At 38.7% G+C, this 15,346-nt stretch overlaps 1 protein-coding gene across 3 annotated transcripts in view; it reads right to left on the bottom strand.

The window, feature by feature from the left end:
* Positions 1-5,699, bottom strand: part of LOC120538223 (atrial natriuretic peptide receptor 1-like) — a 369,768-nt gene extending 364,069 nt beyond the window's left edge. For 2 of the 3 annotated variants that reach the window (XM_039767680.1, XM_039767685.1), the window contains exon 1: positions 3,161-5,699. In XM_039767680.1, the coding sequence (XP_039623614.1) occupies positions 3,161-3,884 (724 nt within the window). In that variant the 5' untranslated portion in view covers positions 3,885-5,699. The remainder of the gene's footprint in view (positions 1-3,160) is intronic. The other variant, XM_039767703.1, reaches the window with a different exon arrangement.
* Positions 5,700-15,346: the final 9,647 nt, after the last annotated feature.

The following is a 15,346-nucleotide window of genomic DNA, read 5'->3' as shown; positions in this document are numbered from 1 at the left end:
TGTGTATGGATATAATTTTCATCTTATGAGGCCTCAAAGACTGGGCAGAATGTGCAGACTATACTCAGATTGGGCCTGCAAAAAAGAGCTGTGAGGTAGTAGCAACACTATCTATTACACCACTTTTCATTATTTACACATTTATATATACACTACATTATATATAAAAATATAGTATATATAAGGATATATATATATATATATATATAGTAGGTATAAATATAGCATATATAATATACAATACAGGGTGGCACGGTGGCGCAGTGGGTTGTGCTACTGCCTCACAGTTAGGAGACTTGGGTTTGCTTCCTGGGTCCTCTCTGCATGGAGTTTGCATGTTCTCCCTGTGCCTGCGTGGGTTTCCTTCGGGTACTCCGGTTTCCTCCCACAGTCCAAAGACATGCAGGTTAGGTGCATTGGCGATCCTAAATTGTCCCTAGTGTGTGCTTGGTGTGTGGGTGTGTGTGTGTGTGCGTCTTGCGGTGGGCTGATGTCCTACCCCAGGTTTGTTTCCTGCCTGTGTTGGCTGGGATTGGCTCCAGCAGACCCCTGTGACCCTGTAGTTAGGATATAGTGGGTAGGATAATGGATGGATGGATAATATACTACACACACATATATATATATATATATATATATATATATATATATAGAGAGAGAGAGAGAGAAAGAGAGAGAGAGAGAGAGAGAGAGAGAGAGAGTCACGCACGTGCACAAGGCTCTGGCGATGGTAATTATCCACTGAACCAGGGGCTGGCGCTGTGGTCTAATGCCATCTCTTTTCCTCCCCCTGCAGAACAGAAGACTGACAGCCCTCCACCACTGATGTCACTTCCATTGTGTGCCATCCTGGTCCCATCCCTTCCTTCTGAATGATTATATAACTCAGGAACCAGCCATCTTGCTCTCAGTTCTGTTCTGAACTTGCGTCTGGAAAAATGTCTCCACAAATTATTGGGTGTTTGCATTTTTTGTGCATTCTTTCTATTTACATGGTGTCAGCAAGGTGGTTCACCAACTCTTTCATTGTGTTGTGTTTCCTTTTTACAACATATATATGTACATATAAATGAAAATAAAATTAATATTACCTATATTTATTTAATATCATGTTATGTTCTGTGCAACATAAAATTTACAGATCCTTCAATCCAATCCATCGTCACAGGGATCTGGAGTCTATCTATGAAGCACCGAACTGGAGAGGCTGCCAGTTCATCACAGATTCTACTCCTGTTTACAACCCACACCCACAACCACACAGGGACAACTTAGACTCGCCAATTAATATAACTAGGACAACTTAGGGGATGTGCAAGGAAAATAAGAAACTTGAGGAAAACCCACCAAAAACAAGGAGTAAATACAAATTTCACACGAACAACAAACAGGTATGATGCTATGTCTATGTGGCAGCAATACTAACCACTGCACCACCAAACCATTAAACTACATTTTTTCTCACACAGCATATATTTGAGCACACCATAGTTTATTCACATATAAATTGTACAGTGTAAATATATATATGCCCTGAAATGGAATCATGTCTTGTTCATTATCGTTGCGTGTATTTTGTAAGCATGAGATGCTCATCTTGTCTGCATGCCTTTTTCTCAGGGTATATCGATTGCACCCTAGGACCTGTGGTAGTTCTAAATTAGCCCTGCTTGACTGTAAGTGGGCCCTGCCAATGATTGACATCCCATCCACAGATGATTCCTGCTTGGTGGCAAACACTCCCATGATAAGGTTTGAATCCTTCCAACTCCAAATTGGATTAAGTGGGTTTGGGAATGTGAGGATGTAATCTTAAATTGGCTTTTTGTGCTCTGCAATAAACTGACACCTTATTCCAGGTCGGGTTGTAAAACTGGATTGAGTACATTTTAAAAATGGATAGAATCCATTCATTTTTGAACCCATGTAATACAATTTAGGGTCACGGGGAGGCCAGAGTATACCCAAGCAACATTAGGGGCAGGATACAAAACAAGTTGATCATGTTGACAGTTTGCTGTACATAACAAATTTGGCAAAGGTATATTAAATCTATTAATGCTAAAGATTACCTTGAACGTTGTCCATTTATACACCTCAGTTATTAATTTAACATTGGTGATTTCTGCCTGTACAGCACACTTCTGCACATCTGGCTGTGTACAGCACACTCATCTAATGTGCACTTCTTTGAAATATGTGACATAGTGCACATTAGATGAGAGTACAGAGCGAAAGCCAGCACAAACTGCCATACAGTATATGGATACATATAATGGCAGCCCCATTAGAAGTGTTCTTTTTGAAAGAAAAAGAAAACGATTTTTTAAAACAAAATTTCACCTCTTCAGCTATCATTGCAATTTAAACTTGATTTCCCCTTTTCAGTGTTTGCCATTAAAAAGCAGTGCGCTATCATTCAGTTTCTAACAACATTTAAATAGATAGAAATTTGCTGTGCGTTGCTTTGTTGTTTTTTCCCACCCATTTCAATGTGCCAAAGCATTATTGTGGTTACGACACTGATAATTGTATAATTATTATACACTAATAATTCAACTTATATTATTCATACAACAAGAAATAAAAAGAAAGAAAGAAAAAGAACAACAGTATCCCCTAGGCATAGCTGAGACTGCCATTTGTCCAGCCCTACTCTCTGAACTCTCCTTAACACCAAAGTGACCGAGTATGGGGAGCATGTAATCATATTCTGTGATGGCCGGGCACCCCATCCGGATTGGTTCTCAACTTGAGTTCAGTGCTAATAGAATAGGCAGCAGTCTAGTGAGATCTTAAAATGAATAAATGGGTTAGAAAACAGATGGATGGAGGTCAAAGCCACGAGCACTGTCACTTGTTTTTAAGAATAATGGAAATACAGATATATTCAGTTTATATGTTAATAGCTACGAACATCCACAGTCCGCAGTTCCTGTAGCATGACAATGTACCTCTTGTGAGATGGCTGACCTTAAAACATTGGGCAAGTAAAAGGCATAGCAGACATATTTCTTTACAGGATATCTAATACACACTTCATCATACAGATTTTTATTTACTTCACTCTTGTCAAGACAATGCCTATTAATCAAATTAGTTCTGCAGTTGTAAATGACCACACTTATTAACCAGCTCTAAGAACTGCCTCTGTACTTACTTCTGCCTGTCATCCTTATCATCTGGACAAGCTGCTGGTAATCCAGATCCTCAGCATTCTCCTGGAACGGTAAGTGTATGAGAGTGATGTTGTCCTTTTGAAGCTCATAGAAAAGCCCCTCTGTGGTAAAGTAGCAGTGTCTGTTATCACTTTTCTTGTCATCATAAATCATTAGTGCTTGTTTAGTCCAGCTAAAGAATCTGTGTACGTGAACAGCAAACTCTCCCAGTTTCTTCGCAGTTGGGCCGGTCCTCGTCAGGAAAGAGTATGTGGTTTTCTGTTCTTGAAAGCCGTAGGCTGAGGCACCAGCTGTAATCATGGGAACCTTCCAGTGAGATGTGAACCGTCCAACGGGAGCACATGTGTAGTGACAGCCTGGTCCAATGAACGCAGAAGGATTGTGGGTAAACTTTAGATCAATGGCCACCAAAGGAGCTATAGAATCGGAGCAGTAGCCTGAGTCATCTTCACTACTTTCAAACACATAGCACAAGCTGTACCCTGGCAGCAGGTTTGGGTCGTGGTTTATCCTTTTGATGGCAAGATCAATAGCAGGTCCAACTCGTGGCCAAGCCCATGGATAGGCAGTGTTGTAGCGTGGCAGGACAATAGCCAGGGTGATGTTCTTGGCTACCCCACTACAAGTAGCAGCACTCAATTTCCCAACAGAACTGTACAGCAACATTAGCTGAAGCAATGTGTCAAATAAAGCTGCCCGCATCATGCCAGAAAGAGTATTCAAACTACCAAGGAATCCCTTTATGATTAAGAATGCTGACCACTGGGTGCCACTATGTTTAGTACCACCACGTCACAGTTCCAGGAGGCTAAGATCAGGCACTGGCCCGAATGTGTGCAATTTATGGCTTCTTTCTTTGGGTCTGTGTGATTTCTTACCTCCTAAAGACGTTAAAGTTCAGATGATGTCCTCTACATGGGAGGATCTAAGAGTACAATTTGGCAGAGCTGGTTCTTGCCATGCATGAGGCTTTGCCAAGACTTTAAAACAGAAGGAGTTGGTTGAAAAATGGAAGTATGTAAAAGCTTTGACTTCATATGGAAACGATCTGCTGTTTATGAATGATTAAAAAATGTTGTATCTTAGGCCATCTTCATTAGGAAAAGAGCTAATAACCATCAGATAATATATTAATATATAAAGAAATAAAATTGTAATACAACAAGAATGAATTAAAAACTAATGTAACATTTAATACAACACAGTGGCATAGAGTCCTGCTGCTTTCATTATCCTAGGTTTGAATCCCATGCCTGATTACAATCCATGTGGTATTTTCATGGACTTCCTGTGTTTGTCGTGGGTTTTTCTCCCAGACTCTCATAGATGAACAGGGGAGGCTAGTCGACCATCAGACTGGCCCTATAATGGACTGCCATCCTGTCCAGGAATGATTTCTGCCTTGCGTCTGATGCTGCAGGAACATGCCAGCTGATCATGAACTGCACATCCAGGAAAGTTATGTGTTATAATTTAAATCTGCAGAAATTAGGTTTTAAAACAAATTAAAAGCACTGTAGAACAAATTCCAACAGCCGTTGACCTGACTCATATCTGGACTAACGTTATAATCTAACAGTAATGGAATAAAGAGATAGGCTGTGTAAACTTAACATTGCAGTGTTTGTTTAATAATAGAAGCACTTGCATTTTATAGCTTTTATCTTAAATGTAACAGCTGTTTACACTGACTAACACAACTCTCATTGGCTCATCATATATGTGCTATGCACTAGCCCATTATATTCTGCAAAAAATAAATAAATAAATGAAACAACCCTAACCTTGACTGCACAATATTTAGTATGGCTGCTATCAGTTGCATTATCCATCCATTTTCTTAAGGCACATATCCAGTTAAATAGCAAATGGACATCAGAAGAAAAAAACATAACTAGGATGTGATTTGGCAGTCATTTCATCAAGGCCAAGCAATGGCAATTAAAATCAGGAAAGAATGACCAGTTGTTTTGCTTCCTTGTCAGATGGGAAAGAGTGCAGTCCTTTAAAAGTTAATAATGCGGATTGCTACCACATTTTGGCTACTTTTTGGCTTGTCTCTAGAAAAAAAAGAAAAGAACACAAAATTAATTCACTGATCATATTTAGTTGGTCTTCTGCTACAGGCACATAAAGCACTTAAATAATTTTGTTTCTTGGATGTTTGCTTGGCTGGTGAAACAATAATGATCCTCACGCTTCAGTAGCTTATCTAATACAAATAACACAGTCCTGACACATAGAGCTTTCAAGTCCAATCCAAAAGAAGAAACAAGCAGACTCCATGAGTCTCAGTGGGCTGCTACAAAAACATAAAGTGCAGGCGAAAGTTTCCGTCTGTTTTAAATGCAGGCTCGGATACGATGAAATCCAAGCAATTGCAAACTGCTCCATAGCCTCTGTCGCTTCATCAGCTGCCTCTTCAAAAAGCTGTGACTCAGCTCATATTTTTTGTTTTTATTTCTTCTGTCTTCTTTCGCTTTTGCAGCAGCTATAAAAGTGGAACTGGGTGTGAAAGATTCCTGCAATTTTAGGTAGACTGTGCCTCATGCTTCTCAACTATCACTGATTGGGTTCTGATTTAGCAAATGTGTTTCTTTCACAAATAACGGGTGTGGCTTATCTCACTCGCTCTCCCTCTAATGCCCTTCTCTGCTCTCTATCCTGTTAACTCTCTTTCCTTTTCATTTTCCAGTCATATGAACTCATTTCTGTTCAGTCATAGAGATATTAAACTGTTAAAGTCACATACAAATAGTTCTCAACTGAAAGGAGTATTTACTTTTTTAATATTTTTTATTAAACATTAACAGAGGAGTAAAGTATACAGTTAACAAATTAGATGTATTAGCCATTTTTTATGCCAGCCACATTCAAGCCCTCTTTTGTGCCACCTTTAAGCATTAGAAATATACCCCACTCTCAGGCTCATTTAATCCCACTCAGAGGCAAAGGTTCTGAAGTCAATTCTAGCAAAAAAACAACTTTGGGCAGAGTGGTGGGCCAACTCAGAGTACGTACCCACACTCAAATGGGTGCTTTCTTCATTTTTAATTTTATTTAGTCTTAACTACCTACAACTTTTTATTTGAATGCTTTACATTACATTTACTAAATTTGTTTTAATTCTTTTTCTAAAAACAATCCTGCTATTCTTTACTTGAGAAATCTGATGCTATTTAGTAATTGGGTGGAACATGGCGCAATGATTGGCCTCATGAATCCATCATTTTGGGTTTGAACTGTTATCCATGTGGAGTTTCTATATTCTCCCCATTTCCACATCACTACTTCTCCCACATCCCAAAGACATGCATGCTGTATTAAGAGACTATAAATTGGCCCAGTTTAAGTGTTGGTGTGTGCATGAGTGGGTGCTTGGGGCTTATGTAGGGCTGGTTCATGCCTTGTACCCGATGCTGTTGGGACAGACCCTAAACTGAGTAGGAATGTGTGTGTAAATGCTGTGTGATTGTAAAGCTGTGAAGGCCCTCCAGTCTCATCCTGAACCCAGGGCCCTGATATTAAAAATGTGAACCCCTCTTTTCTTTACGAAATTATATGCCCTGCCCTCACCTCTACCTCTAATCTTAATATTCGTAAAACTGGGCCCTGAGGTTAAGCTGTAATCTCACCAAAGGGCCCTGATGTTAAAATAGGATGTCAACCCTTGTTTTTAGATATTAAAGATTTTGCCTTTCCTTCAATCCTAATCTCATAGAAAAGCCCTTATCTTAAGAAATAGATATTACCCTGATGTTAAAAAAATTGACTCAGGGCACATTATTTATTTACTTTTTAAATATTTTTTAGTGCCTGATTTAAATTATTTTTGAACACTTGATGACCCAAATTTTAAAAGTATTTTCATTCATTATTTATTCCAATTTTAAAGCAGTTATAAATTTGACCAGTAGGGGGCGTCTTACTTGAACCCTCTATTTCAGTCAGTATTTTTACTGTCAAAATGACGGGATTTGATAGGAATATTTAAATATTGAGCAGGGAACATGTTTAGGACAATTTTAGTGGGGTTTTAAAGTGTTTTTATTCACTTAGAAGGAGAGGGTGTATATCTCTTTAAATAAGATGCTATTTTTGGAATGAAATATGCCAGAGCTTGCCATTGATGGCCATATCCCTTTCCCTACCCCTAACCCATCACCAGTGAAAAGTACTCTATAATATATTGACTTCGGGTTCTTCTCCAGGACCAACATAACATTGTAGATAGTGCTGCTGCCTCCCAACATGTGACATGGGGGTCTGATACAAGGCCGCACGTGTGACAAGGGGGTCTGAGACTGTTTGCTGTCTGTGTGGAGTTTGAATGATTTTCTCCTGTATCCGCATATCTTTACTTGGGAGTGATACAAAATTCCTGTCATGTCCCAAACAGGTGAAAATCAGGTTAATGGACTACTCAGAATGAGCATTGTGATAGACTAGTGTCTGAACTAGAGACCGTTCTTGCCAATGTCAGTGACATGGGTTTGGGCTCTCCACAGCTTTGTAATAGAAAAATTGGATTTAGAAAAGAAAGTTTCTTGGTAAAGTAGTTGTATTCATTAATCATGGTGCTACAGAGTGGCAACATGTTGCATGTTGTTTAGCACATGCAACTAAGAATTTCACTGTAATCTGTACACATGACACTAATGCCCTTTTAAGCCTATTCTCTGTTCTTTTCTGACTATATCTTTATCCTAGTTCAGCTCTCTCTTGTGCTTAACCTTTTCATCATTCCTCTCACTGCCCCTCTCTGGTTAAAATAACACTATACAATATTGTGATTTTTAACATCTTCATCTCTAGTACCCCACCAAAGTCATACCAACTGCACTTCAGATTAGGTAATCCACATAAGGCTATGCATGTTCAGGCCCAGCCAGTAGGTGAATGGGTATGGTGGATAGGGGGGGATGGCGGGGGGTGTTTAGGGGGTCATCAAGGACAAGCTTAGGCCGCTGCTATAAGAGATGTTGGTGAGGCCACTTAGCCAGTGGTTTGTGTGTGGATCCCATTGCCCAAGTGCAGTGACAAGGAGACTATGATATAAAAATGACACTGAGACATAAACTTGAGGTCCTCACACTCTGTGGTCATAAAAGATCCCTGAGCCTCCTTCAAAAAAAGAGTAGGGTGTTTCCCAAAGTCCTAGCTAAATTACCACCATGGTCTTGTCTGTTCTGGAGCCTTAATCGTCCCCTTTCTTTTACTGGCTAACTATTTATCATTCCTTTACCACCTAATAGCTAATGTGTGGTGAGAGTACTGGCACAAGAATGGCTGCCGTCACATCATTTAGGTGGATGCTACACATTTGTTGTAACTGAAGTGGCTCCACACTGCCTATATAAAGCACTTTGAGTAGGTTAGAAAAGTGCTATATAAATGTAATTAATTATTATTATTATGGAAAGACATCCATCCATCCATCATAGTGGCTTGGACACGATGCTGCAGTAAAACTGAATTGGCTTAGACAGACTTGAGACTGCAATGTAAAATGATGTTATGTGATGCCTCACATAGAAATTTTTCAATTATATCATTTGTCCAAAGCTTATTTATTGCTACACGTTTAATAAAACATGATACATACTATTATATATTTTGAGGAAGAAAGATGCAATAATTATCCACATTAAAATATTCATGTACTGTGTTGTTTTTCCATGATTTCACACAGAAATTGCATTATTTTTATTAAGCTCATTCATTATGGCACTTTTTAAAAAAATGACACTATTACATGCTATTAAGTATTTTGAGCAAGTAAGTTGCAATAATAACCCACATTAAAATGTTCATTTCTTCAGCATGATGCCCACACTTTCCCATTTCATCTTTCTTTCTTTAATAAAACAGACCCTGCTTGCTCCTCACATCGTCTCCATTATTTAATTAATGCCCTTTTCCACTACTTTTTTCATTATAGGACTCATGTTTTTCCATCACAGTCCAGTCCTGCTCTCTTCTCTGTATTTAGTGTTGCACCTGTCATATGGCGGTAGCTCACAGGCCACTGATCATCTCCAGTGACATGTCTGTTTCCTGTCTTTCTTCTTACTTTAAAAGACAATAAAAGATGAACATTGTCTTTGCTGTTGGTTGTCCTGTTTTTTTTTAAGGTTAGATCCAATATGAAACAGTTAAATCATTGGCAGCTGAATTTAATTTGTTTTCAAAATGTGTGCACTGAAATAAATATGAGATAACAGTGTCAGCCCCACTTCATTCAATTAAGAGTTGTGATGCAGGGCCTATACGGCCAGCAATGGGCACGAGGCAGGAAAGAGCCACATGGAAAGCATCAGGCTGCTGTAAAGAATCTGCAATGTAATAGAACTGGTCATAATAAAAATCTAAGCTATCAAAACCCAAATTTCTTAACTCCATCAGACAAAGATTAGTAGATTTCATGGGATGCTTCTGACAAATTTAGTTTAGAAGACAGACTTAAAATGATATGGTTGCTATTGGGGCTATTTGGATATTTAATGGTGGTTGGTTACAGTTGCATGATGCACCCAAAAAAAGAAACTGAATTTGAAATGCTGATTTTACTTTGAAAGAAAGAAAATTTTATGGGGAATTACAGATGATTTTGAATAATTCATTTCCTTATTTGGAGTAAGCTAAAGCAGCAATGAAATGTAAAAAGGTCAAAGAAGTCCATGCCATAATCGATTTTATATAGCATATTTTGTTAAGATAACTGCTATTAAAAAGCACAGAAAATACAGAATAAAATATTCTAAGATTATCACTGTTCTACTGTTAATTTTAAGGGGGAGTAGCTGTACAAAAAAATAATTAGGGACATATAAAATAAGAATATACCAACAACTGGAGGGCACTGGCTTCCCATCTAGGTAAGCATTGCATACGTCTACAGGAGAAATCGATTTAATTTGCATCCTACAACAAGCATTTTTCTGCTAGCAAGATAAATAAAACTTAAAAAAAAGAATATCACTTATTTAATATTATACCCTCTCTCTCTCTCTCTCTCTCTCTCTCTCTCTCTCTCTCTCTCTCTCTCTCTCTCTCTCTCTCTCTCTCTCTCTATATATATATATATATATATATATATATATATATATATATATATATATATATATATATATATATGTATATGTATATATAGCATATATACTTTATTTGTAAAGAGAGAAAGAGAGACAGAGGGATACACTTTGCCCCTTACAAACATTGAAACTGTAATTGCTGCCCCCAATACGTTTTTGGCAGGAGAGCCCTCTCTTGGGTTGTTCTCTGCCTTGCGGCCAGTGCTATCAGATAGACTGCAGCCCCTCGACCCCAACGCGGGTTACATCACGTGTGCAAGAAAAATCTATAAGCAAAACCCAAGAACTGCAGAATCCAACCGAACAGTTCCCCCAACATGTGAGCTCGGATGGTCGTGCGCTAAGCAAAAGATTACTTAAGACAATAAAACGTAATGTACCTACAGGTTTCTGAGAAATGCGAAACATTGCACTAAAATAACGGGGAGAAGCGGATATAATGAACAGATCGACTGATCGATCGATAAGCGGTGCTAGGGGATTTCCGTCTGAAAACATGGTATGTGACTGCCACCTTGTGGCTACTTTTGACAGTACTTGGCGAAAACGCCGATCGGTTAGGTTTATTTCGGGGAGATTTTAATTCACTTCTGGCTTACCATTGTGGCTGAGGGTTATCATTCCAACTGCAGTTTCACAAATAAATAGTTCAGTTTTACTTCTAAATGATCAAATTGTTTAGTCATTTATAAAAATTATAAAATTATATATATTTAATTATAAAATTAAAATTAGTCATTTTCTCTTATTTTCCATTTAGAAATTTCTGCTAGTATATTTACATGTAAACAACTTAGAAATGCCTCGCAGTTAGGAGACCTGGGTTCGCTTCCCGGGTCCCTCCTGCGTGGAGTTTGCATGTTTTCCCCGTGTCTACGTGGGATTCCTTCGGGTACTCCGGTTTCCTCCCACAGCCCAAAGACATGCAGGTTAGGTGCATTGGCGATTCTAAATTGTTTCCTGCCTTGCGCCCTGTGTTGGCTGGGATTGACTCCAGCAGACCCCCATGACCCTGTAGTTAGGATATAGCAGGTGGATAATGGATGGATGGATGGGCTTAAATCACCAGAACATAAAAAGAAAACACAGTAATTAATGTCACACACATAATTACTTGTTACAGTCCCCTAAACATTTAACAAATACATTTTGCAATTTGTGGATCAACACAAAAAATGTAGAAACTGGAAAATAACATCTTGTTTAATAAGGCCAGGAGAAGGTGGGTGGGCTGGCATGAACACCTGCACTGAAGGGTTTTTTTTTCTGGAGTCATCATTTGGATGGGTCTGTTAGGAACCAAAATGGATCCCCTATAGCATTACTTCAAATAACCACGTTGGCACCTGTATTTTTAAGGGTGTGGAAGAAAATGAGAAGAAGCGAGGGACTGAAAAATATTACCGTGTTCCATTCCACAAATTATGATATCCTTAGAAAGGAAAAATCTACAGTATAAGAATGACCTGACATGGAATAATTAAAGATCGAGCAATACGTTAACTACATATGGTTAAAGAAGTTCTGACACCAGCAAGGATCGGCTTGTAATTAAAAAATACTGTTGGAACAAAAACCTACAGACATTACGGCACTTACAGGACTAAACTTAAGACGTGGTAACAAAACTATCACCTACTGGCTAATCATTACTCTACTGCATTGTTTTTCCTTTTAAACAAATCCAGTGGGTACAAATTTATTCACATTTCTTACAAAACATATTTATTTGAGGCACCTCCTTGCCAATGTTCTTTTTTTTCTGCTGAACGGATGTGCTAATAATCAGATCTACTGTGCAGGACACAATGATTTATAATGTGATACACGTCATGTCACCAGTGCATGATGATCAATTAAAACACCCAAATTCAAAAGCAAAAAATATGTAATTGAAGTAGAGATTTTCTGTGGTTGATTTTTTGAAAAGTTGGACTAAATGTATGGAGCGGGGGACAAAATACTCGAAATTGGTCAATACCACGGAAGAAGGGTGAAGTCATGAACTGTGCCGCTAGGTCAACACATGCCTAAAGAATTGTTTAAACAGTCTGCAAGTGTCATTGCGCTAAGCTGATCGAGATGCGTGTTGCTGACGTTTACAATATTCGACAATCGCGCAGGTTTCTACAAGTCGAAAAAGTACGCAAGACCATATTGAACATCAAGACAACGATGATTGCGTTTTTTTTTTAACAATAACGGACTTGTTAATAAGAAGTTTCCAGGTGACAAGGGAGTCAATCAGCAACTTTACACTAAACTGCTGGGGTGGCTGTGGAAAGAAAAAAACGTCCGCAGCGACGTCGTACGCAAAATTGCTTTATGAAACATGACAGCGCACCTGCACACGTTATCACACACTTGTTACCAAAGAGTCTAGTTTTAGTTTAGTTTTTGGACCAAAACCAGTGTGGTTGTTGCGTTGCATGCCCGTATTCCCCAAGTCGCACTACCTATGACCTTTTTTTTTGTTCCTGAATCAAAATTGTTAGCAATCCAGGGCAAAATCGCAGAAGACGCTAAGAGGAATGCACGAAATATCTCCAGGAATGTAAGAAGGTGATTACATCTCATGGGGTTCATTTTGATGACGACTAAAGTATAATTGCGCCAACTTTTTACTTTTAACAAGTCCCCAGACCCCGTATGTAAAATTCTATGACAGATTTTGATTAACTTGACAAGCGGCTCTGAGGCTAGGGAGTTAGCTGCGTCAGTAATCGGAAGGTTACCGGTTCGAATCCCGTAAATAACAGCGTTGGGCCCTTGAGTAAGGCCCTTAATCTGCAGTTACTTCGTCCTGGGTATGACATAAATCTGCATCCAACCCTACAAAAAGGTCCTACAATTTATTGGGAAAACCTGGTGCTTGGTGGCAGGATTGGCATTGTAGCCACCGAAAAAAAAAAATCACATTTTGGGAAAAATTGTGTTACCTTAACGAATAGCAACTGCCCTCCGTGCCGTTGTATCCTGCAGTTTGCAAGAGTCATTTATTTGGCCGTTTCATCAATTGATAAAAAGTTATTTTGCAGCTCATTTAAAATGTTCGAATTTACTGCTTCGTCTTTGGTGTTAGTTCAACAAAACTGTTTGACATTAATTAGAATAAACCATTAACTCAGGTACCAGAACTTACAATTGTAAAATCTGATATAAACAGTTTAATTACTGTATTTATAACATTGCATTAATGTGTATTATATTTCTTCTCAAAGGACGACCCAGTTAAAATGTAAAGTACAATATCGGTTCATAGAAAAATGATGTTATACATTTTATTGTAATGTTAAATTGGTCATTTCTGGCATCTGTACTTCAGTTGACAACCATCGTGTGAGCCGCGATTTTCTTTTCCCAGGCCTTCTTTCGTATCTGTACTGTACAGACTTACCTTCGTGTGTTTCTTCTCAGTGGCCTGTTCCGATGCGATGGACCGGCACACATCCTGGTGCTGTGTGGGTGACTATCGCATATTATACTTGCTCGTCGTAGTGGCACGTGAGCCAAAGTAGACAGTGGCACGTCTGTTTATCTATTGGGTCATCAGATTTTGACTTCCAAAGAAGAGGACCAGGGCTGGGATAAAACCGAAACTTGGCGCATGCCTTTCTTATACAATGGATCTTTAGTAATTTCTTTAGTAAAATAATTCAATCATGTAAACGCCTTAATTTATATTCAACTACTTAGTATAGTTTTCAAACACAACTTTAATTTTTAAGCATGCTGGCTGCATTTGAGATAGAAATAAAGACCACCGATGACACACACGCACATCATTCTCCCTTCACAGCAGTTTGTGCTCTTCAGAGTGAACGTGAACTTTGTAAGTCCCACAGCTTTCCAGATTGCACATTCGGCTTCCAAATAGGGAAGTTCTAGTAGAAAAAATGGGTGTTGAAAATATAATAATAATAACAATAATTTACTTGACTGTAGACATGCTCCTTGTTTTTGGGCACGTTTTGTATGTATAACTTGCTGGTGAATAGGAACTTGGCTCTGCTGAGGGGATTAGAAATAAAGCTCAGTATCAAAAGTCAAGGTGGGAGTAAAGAATTCAGGCGTAACCATGTAGTCTAACCTTAAGTCCTATATTAACCATATCAATAAGAATGCATTTTTCTATTTAAAGAACATTGCAAACGCTAGACCTCCTATAGTACCGCGAGACGGGGAAAAATAAATTCTCACCTTAGTTTTTTACTAGATTGAGACATCAATCAGTTGCACTTAGTCCTGAATGCAGCAGCAAGAATCTTAACCAGACAAGAACATCGGAGCACATCTCATCAGTTTTAGCGTTGTTACACGGTGGCGCAGTGGTAGTGGCTGCCGCCTCACAGTAAGGAGACGTGGGTTCGCTTCCCGGGTTCTCCCTGTGTGTGGGAGGATTTCCTCCCACAGTCTAAAAACATGTGGGTTAGATGCATTGGTGTGTGTGTGTGTGTGCGCACGTGCCGTGCTTTGAGTTTGTTCCTGCCTTGCGCCCTGTGCTGGCTGAGATTGGCTCCAACAGACCCCCGTGTTAGGATATAGCGGGTTGGATGTTGACTGACTAACACCGGTTACCTGTACCGTTTAAAACTGACTTTAAATACTGCTAATGATGTATAAAGTCTTAAATAATCTTAATCTTTAACAATGAAATACACAAAATTTCGCAATTTTCTTACGAAACAGAGTAAGAAAAAATGAATTTGCAGAGACATTGTGTCAAAGTGACTCAGTTCAGGATCTTGAGGGTAAAAATGTGTCCAATTTAAATTTCGTAAGAGACCAGAATCCTGTCGAGAAAAAATTCAAAACATCCATGCCTGGCCCGCGGACCGGCTTTTAGTTTTACCTTTACAGATAACCATTTAAACAGCCATTGATTTTTACTGTACAACTAACTTTCAAGGTGAAAAATTTACTATGTGGTACTCACAGAACAATAATAAATTGGCAAGAATCCCCAAGATATTGCAAAAAACGCAGCTAAATTACTAAGTAAACTGTTGAACGTAAAATTGATACCATTAACTTGAAATCTTCGGTTAACAATAACTACAACAACGTTATAAT

This window comes from Polypterus senegalus, chromosome 1 (genome assembly GCF_016835505.1).
Source record: "Polypterus senegalus isolate Bchr_013 chromosome 1, ASM1683550v1, whole genome shotgun sequence".
NCBI classification, from domain to species: Eukaryota; Metazoa; Chordata; class Cladistia; order Polypteriformes; family Polypteridae; genus Polypterus; species Polypterus senegalus.
The sequence above is the reverse complement of the archived record's forward strand: the minus strand, read 5'-3'. Positions and strand labels throughout refer to the sequence as shown.